This window comes from Boleophthalmus pectinirostris, unplaced genomic scaffold (genome assembly GCF_026225935.1).
Source record: "Boleophthalmus pectinirostris isolate CB_2022bp ecotype Guang Dong unplaced genomic scaffold, ASM2622593v1 HiC_scaffold_22, whole genome shotgun sequence".
NCBI lineage: Eukaryota > Metazoa > Chordata > Actinopteri > Gobiiformes > Gobiidae > Boleophthalmus > Boleophthalmus pectinirostris.
In genome coordinates this window covers 42,534,554-42,542,053 of record NW_026571190.1, presented here as the reverse complement: position 1 = coordinate 42,542,053, position 7,500 = coordinate 42,534,554, and the positions used below count along the sequence as shown (strand labels likewise).

General features: G+C 48.3%; 1 protein-coding gene across 1 annotated transcript in view; it reads left to right on the top strand.

Moving 5' to 3' along the window:
* The window catches only part of alg13 (ALG13 UDP-N-acetylglucosaminyltransferase subunit), a 24,097-nt gene that overhangs the window by 9,201 nt on the left and 7,396 nt on the right, over window positions 1-7,500 (top strand). The window contains 12 exon segments of the mRNA XM_055158528.1: window positions 483-547; window positions 1,844-1,944; window positions 2,817-2,896; window positions 3,491-3,619; window positions 3,622-3,907; window positions 5,069-5,165; window positions 5,232-5,361; window positions 5,662-5,694; window positions 5,795-5,868; window positions 6,026-6,094; window positions 6,163-6,247; window positions 7,379-7,492. Coding sequence (XP_055014503.1) covers window positions 483-547; window positions 1,844-1,944; window positions 2,817-2,896; window positions 3,491-3,619; window positions 3,622-3,907; window positions 5,069-5,165; window positions 5,232-5,361; window positions 5,662-5,694; window positions 5,795-5,868; window positions 6,026-6,094; window positions 6,163-6,247; window positions 7,379-7,492 — 1,263 coding nt within the window.

The following is a 7,500-nucleotide window of genomic DNA, read 5'->3' as shown; positions in this document are numbered from 1 at the left end:
AGTACTACTGCAAATACTACTGCAAATACTACTGCAAATACTACTACAAATATTGCAAGTACTACGGCAAATACTACTGCAAATACTACTACAAATACTTCAAGTACTACTACAAAATACTACTACAAATACTGCAAGTACTACTACAAATACTGCAAATACTACTGCAAATACTACAAATACTACTACAAATACTGCAAGTACTACTACAAATACTACTGCAAGTACTATAAGTACTATTACAAGTACTACTACATGTACTATTACAAATACTACTATAAATACTACAGTACAACAGGAAGCTGTAGTTCAGACTCCTGCAAATGTTTCAACAACCCAAATACCACAAATACTACAGTTATTATATACTAAAGTACACAAATACCCACGGTCCTGGTCTTGGTCTTGGTCCTGGTCCTGGTCCTGGTCCTAGTCCTAGTCCTAGTACTAGTACTAGTCCTAGTCTTGGTCTTTGTCCTCAGAGCTGCAGAAGACGGAGTACATGGTGTTCGCTGGACGTCAGTATTTCCTTGGAGACAAATGTCAGGTACTTTTACTGTGTACTTTCACTGTGTACTTTTACTGTGTACTTTCACTGTGTACTTGTGACTTGTGGTATTTGTAGTACTTGTGACTTGTAGAATTTGTGGTACTTGACTCATAGTATTTGTGGTATTTGTGACTCGTAGTTTTTGTAGTACTTGTAGTATTTGTAGTATTTGTGACTTGTAGTATTTGTTGTACTCGTAGTACTTGTAGTATTTGAGTTGTAGTATTTGTAGTACTTGTAGTATTTGTAGTATTTGACATGTAGTATTTGTTGTACTCGTAGTACTTGTACTATTTGACTTGTAGTATTTGTAGTACTTGTAGTATTTGCAGTATTTGACTTGTAGTATTTGTTGTACTCGTAGTATTTGTAGTATTTGACTTGTAGTATTTGTTGTACTCGTAGTATTTGCAGTATTTGACTTGTAGTATTTGTTGTACTTAGTATTTGTATTTGTTGTACTCGTAGTATTTGTAGTATTTGACTTGTAGTATTTGTTGTACTCGTAGTATTTGTAGTATTTGAGTTTTGTACTTGTAGTATTTGTAGTATTGTATTTGTTGTACTCGTAGTATTTGTAGTATTTGACTTGTAGTATTTGTTGTACTCGTAGTATTTGTAGTATTTGACTTGTATTTGTAGTATTGTTGTACTCGTACTCGTAGTATTTGTAGTATTTGACTTGTAGTATTTGTTGTACTCGTAGTATTTGTAGTATTTGACTTGTAGTATTTGTTGTACTCGTAGTATTTGTAGTATTTGTTGTACTCGTAGTATTGACTTGTAGTATTTGTTGTACTCGTAGTATTTGTAGTATTTGTTGTACTTGTACTCGTAGTATTTGTAGTATTTGTTGTACTCGTAGTATTTGTAGTATTTGACTTGTAGTATTTGTTGTACTCGTAGTATTTGTAGTATTTGACTTGTAGTATTTGTTGTACTCGTAGTATTTGCAGTATTTGACTTGTAGTATTTGTTGTACTCGTAGTATTTGACTTGTAGTATTTGTTGTACTCGTAGTATTTGTAGTATTTGACTTGTAGTATTTGTTGTACTCGTAGTATTTGTAGTATTTGTTGTACTCGTAGTATTTGTAGTATTTGACTTGTAGTATTTGTTGTACTCGTAGTATTTGCAGTATTTGACTTGTAGTATTTGTTGTACTCGTAGTATTTGTAGTATTTGACTTGTAGTATTTGTTGTACTCGTAGTATTTGTAGTATTTGACTTGTAGTATTTGTTGTACTCGTAGTATTTGTAGTATTTGACTTGTAGTATTTGTTGTACTCGTAGGTTCGTCTGGAGCCGAAAGGAAAATTCTTTAACGCTTTTATCCAAGACGTGACGAACCACAACTCAGCGCTGACGGTTTTCATCGAGGAACTGGGAGAGAAGTACTACTACTACTACTACTACTACTGCTACTGCTACTGCTACTGCTACTACTACTACTACTGCTACTACTGCTGCTACTGCTACTACTACTACTGCTACTACTATTACTGCTACTACTGCTACTGCTACTGCTACTGCTACTGCTACTACTGCTGCTACTGCTACTACTACTACTGCTACTACTATTACTGCTACTACTGCTACTGCTACTACTACTACTACTACTGCTACTAGTATTACTACTACTATTATACTACTACTATTATACTACTATTATACTACTACTACTACTGCTGCTACTGCTACTGCTACTGCTACTACTGCTACTACTACTGCTACTGCTACTACTGCTACTACTGCTACTGCTACTACTACTACTACTACTACTACTACTACTACTACTACTACTACTACTGCTACTACTATTACTACTACTACTATACTACTACTATTATACTACTATTATACTACTGCTACTGCTACTACTGCTACTGCTACTACTACTGCTACTACTGCTACTACTACTGCTACTGCTACTGCTACTACTGCTACTGCTGCTGCTACTACTACTACTACTACTACTACTACTGCTACTACTATTACTACTACTATTATACTACTACTATTATACTACTACTATACTACAACTACTATGACTACACTACTACTACTGTTATACTACTACTACTACTATTATACTACTGCTGCTGCTATTATACTACTACTGCTACTGCTGCTACTACTACTACTACTGCTACTATTATACGACTACGACAGTATTACTCCAGTACTACAGTAGTAGTACTTGAGTATTGCAGTATTACTCCAGTACTACAGTAGTAGTACTTGAGTTTCTGTTCTTGTTCTTCAGACATCTTGTTCCTCTGACTGACCTGAAACCTGTGAACCCCGTCCCCGCCTGGAACGTGGCTCCGAGTCGCAAAGACCAGGGTAAGACCTGGTCTAGACCTGGTTTAGTCCTGGTTTAATCCTGGTTTAGACCTGGTTTAGTCCTGGTTTAGACCTGGTTCAGACTTGGTTTAGACCTGGTCTAGTCCTGGTCTAGTCCTGGTTTAGTCCTGGTTTAGTCCTGGTTTAGACCTGGTATAGTCCTGGTTTAGTCCTGGTTTAGTCCTGGTTTAGTCCTGGTCTAGTCCTGGTTTAGTCCTGGTCTAGTCCTGGTTTAGACCTGGTTTAGTCCTGGTTTAGACCTGGTTCAGACTTGGTTTAGACCTGGTCTAGTCCTGGTCTAGTCCTGGTTTAGACCTGGTATAGTCCTGGTTTAGACCTGGTATAGTCCTGGTTTAGTCCTGGTTTAGTCCTGGTTTAGTCCTGGTCTAGTCCTGGTTTAGTCCTGGTCTAGTCCTGGTTTAGACCTGGTTTAGTCCTGGTTTAGACCTGGTATAGACCTGGTTTAGTCCTGGTTTAGTCCTGGTTTAGACCTGGTTTAGACCTGGTTTAGACCTGGTTTAGTCCTGGTTTAGTCCTGGTTTAGTCCTGGTCTTTAAAGCAGTCCAACCGGGTCTAACTGGGTCCTGGTTCCAGACCCGGACTCTCGGGGGCACAGACACAGGCAGAGGTTCTTCAGGAAGGTCCGGGGTAAAGGCTCGGACCTGGTTCTTGCGCCTCCTGCCTTCACAGGTCAGAACCAGGTCCTCCCGCCGCGCTTCCAGCCCACGCCCGCCCCCCGCCGCCGCCCTCGCCCACCGCCATGACCTACGACCCCTACGCCCCGCCCCCTCCGCCGCACCACCACCCCAGAGGCCAGAGGTACGCCCCCCCCAGGTGAGACGCGCCGGCGCACCCGCTGCACCTGCCGCACCTGCCGCCTCTCTTTAAACGTGCGTCTGTCCGTAGCTCCGCCCGCTTCCTCAACCGCCACCTGATTGGTCCACAGCTCACCTACTACCACCCGGGACGCCGCTACTACCACGACTACGACGGCTACGCCCTCCGCTCACGGTACTGCCCCTGTCTGATCCTGTCTGCACCTGTCTGCTCCTGTCTGCTCCTGTCTGCTCCTGTCTGCACCTGTCTGCACCTGTCTGCTCCTGTCTGCTCCTGTCTGCTCCTGTCTGCTCCTGTCTCTGTCTGCTGGTTTGGTTTCTGTGGTTCTCCTGTGGTTCTGTGGTTCTGGTTTCTCTGTGGTTCTGGTTCTCCTGTGGTTCTAGTTCTCTGGTTCTCTGTGGTTCTCCTGTGGTTCTGTTCTCTGTGGTTCTAGTTCTCCTGTGGTTCTCTCCTGTGGTTCTCCTGTGGTTCTGGTTCTCCTGTGGTTCTAGTGGTCTCTCTGTGGTTCTAGTTCTCCTGTGGTTCTCCTGTGGTTCTCCTGTGGTTCTCCTGTGGTTTTGGTTCTCCTGTGGTTCTCCTGTGGTTCTAGTTCTCCTGTGGTTCTCCTGTGGTTCTAGTTCTCCTGTGGTTCTAGTTCTCCTGTGGTTCTCCTGTGGTTCTAGTTCTCCTGTGGTTCTAGTTCTCCTGTGGTTCTCCTGTGGTTCTCCTGTGGTTCTGGTTCTCCTGTGGTTCTAGTTCTCCTGTGGTTCTCCTGTGGTTCTAGTTCTCCTGTGGTTCTCCTGTGGTTCTCCTGTGGTTCTCCTGTGGTTTTGGTTCTCCTGTGGTTCTCCTGTGGTTCTGGTTCTCCTGTGGTTCTCCTGTGGTTCTCCTGTGGTTCTAGTTCTCCTGTGGTTCTCCTGTGGTTCTGGTTCTGCTTCTGGTTCTCCTGTGGTTCTCCTGTGGTTCTCCTGTGGTTCTGGTTCTCCTGTGGTTCTCCTGTGGTTCTCCTGTGTTCTGGTTCTCCTGTGGTTCTGGTTCTCCTGTGGTTCTCCTGTGGTTCTGTTCTCCTGTGGTTCTCCTGTGGTTCTGGTTCTCCTGTGGTTCTCCTGTGGTTCTGGTTCTCCTGTGGTTCTCCTGTGGTTCTCCTGTGATTCTCCTGTGGTTCTAGTTCTCCTGTGGTTCTCCTGTGGTTCTGGTTCTGCTTCTGGTTCTCCTGTGGTTCTCCTGTGGTTCTGGTTCTCCTGTGGTTCTCCTGTGGTTCTGGTTCTCCTGTGGTTCTGGTTCTCCTGTGGTTCTCCTGTGGTTCTCCTGTGGTTCTGGTTCTCCTGTGGTTCTGGTAGATGTTCTGTGTTTCAGCCGTGCTCGGCGTCAGGGTTCTAAAGATGGTTCTTTTGGGTTCTCGTTGGACTCGGTGGACGACCCGGAGCTGTTCTTTCCTCTGGAGCAGATCCCCGTGAGTCTCTTTTCCTCAAACACTTTGGTTTTGTATTTAAATGTGTACGTGACTCCGCCTCCTCAGCCGCAGGCCCCGCCCCCTGCGCACGGCCCCGCCTACAGACCTCCTCAGGCGCCGCCCATCTCCCAGGCCCCGGCCCCAAACTCCAGCGCCGTTTCCTCCGACGACGACGGCGAGACCCCCGCTGCCCCGGGTCAGTCCAAGACCTGGTTCAGACCAGGGCCTGGTTTAGACCTGGTTTTAGACCTGGTTTTAGACCTGGTTTTAGACCTGGTTTTAGTCCTCATTTAGACCTGGTTTTAGTCCTGGTTTAGTCCTGGTTTTAGTCCTGGTTAAGACCTGGTTTTAGTCCTGGTTTAGACCTGGTTTTAGTCCTGGTTTAGACCTGGTTTTAGACCTGGTTTAGACCTGGTTTTAGACCAGGTTTTAGTCCTGGTTTAGTCCTGGTTTAGACCTGATTTTAGTCCTGATCTTATTCTTTTTTGTTTTTCAGAGTTCTCAGAAGACTTCATCTACCCCTCACAAGGTCAGCCTCTCAGCCAATCACAGCCCTCCTCTGTGCCTCTCAGCCAATCACAGCCCTCCTCTGTGCCTCTCAGCCAATCACAGCTCGTCTCTTGTTTCAGATTCGGGTTTCCAGACGACGACGACGGCGGTGGCGGGCGTGGGCGGGGTTTATAACGAGCCCGGCTCCACTCAGGTACGTCATAGCGCCACCCGGGTCAGGTCGGGTCCCGGGTCTGGGGTCGGGTCGGGTCCCGGGGTCAGACCGGGGTTTGGGGTCGGGTCCCGGGGTCAGACCGAGGTCGGGGGTCGGGTCGGGTCCCGGGTCAGATTCTGTTTCTTTCTGTGTTCAGGACGAGCAGGAGGCAGGAGCAGTGGATTCTCCTCAAAGACCAGATCTGAACTACAACTTCACCCAGCAGGTCAGTCCTGGTTCAGTCCTGGTTTAGTCCTGGTTCAGTCCTGGTTTAGTCCTGTTTGTGGTTTTCAGGTGAAGCCCATGTTGGGTTCTTCTCCCTCTTCTTCGTCTTCCTCCTGTTCCTCCCCAGCCACGACTCACCCGCCCCCCAGACCAGGTGAGAACTCAACCAGGACTCCCCCCAGACCAGGTGAGAACTCAACCAGGACTGGTGAACAGAAACCTTCTTGTTGTGAGGTATGAGACCTCAGGGAGTGAGGTTCTGGAGGTCCTGAGGTCCTAATCACCTGATGCATTTGACTCGGTGTGCTTGACCGGATGCGTTTGACCCGGTGCGTTTGACCCGGTGCGTTTGACCTGGTGCGTTTGACTCGGTGCGTTTGACCCGGTGCGTTTGACTCTGTGCGTTTAACCCGGTGCGTTCGACCCGGTGCGTTTGACCCGGTGCGTTCGACCCAGTGCGTTTGTCCCGGTGTGTTTGACCCGGTGTATTTGACCCGGTGTATTTGACCCGGTGTATTTGACCCGTGTATTTGACCCAGTGCGTTTGACCTTGGTGCGTTTGACCCCGGTGCGTTTGACCCGGTGCGTTTGACCTGACCTGATGTGTTTGACCCCGGTGCGTTTGACCCCGGTGCGTTTGACCCGGTGCGTTTGACCCGGTGCGTTTGACCCCCGGTGCGTTTGAGCCGGTGCATTTGACCCCGGTGCGTTTGACCCAGTGCGTTTGACCCGGTGTGCTTGTCCCAGTGCGTTTGACCCGGTGCGTTTGACCCCGGTGCGTTTGACACCGGTGCGTTTGACCCGGTGTGCTTGTCCCAGTGCGTTTGACCCGGTGCGTTCGAGCCGGTGCATTTGACCCCGGTGCGTTCGACCCGGTGCGTTTGTCCCGGTGCGTTTGACCCCGGTGCGTTTGACCCGGTGCGTTTGACCCCGGTGTGTTTGACCCGGTGCATTTGACCCCGGTGCGTTTGACCCGGTGCGTTTGTCCCGGTGCGTTTGTCCCGGTGCGTTTGACCCCGGTGCGTTTGACCCGGTGCGTTTGACCCCGGTGTGTTTGACCCGGTGCATTTGACCCCGGTGCGTTTGACTCGGTGCGTTTGTCCCGGTGCGTTCGACCCGGTGTGTTTGTCCCGGTGCGTTTGACCTGACCTGATGTGTTTGACCCCGGTGCGTTTGACCCCGGTGCGTTTGACCCCGGTGCGTTCGACCCGGTGTGTTTGTCCCGGTGCGTTTGACCTGACCTGATGTGTTTGACCCGGTATGTGACCCGGTGTGTTTGACCCAGTGCCGGTGCCCTCTGCTGCCCCATGGATGGTGAACGAGCTCGGTGAACCCGTCTGTGCCGTCGTGGCTCCGCCCCCTTATTCCTACGACCCGAACGGCGCCGACCTGCCACGAGGTAACGCA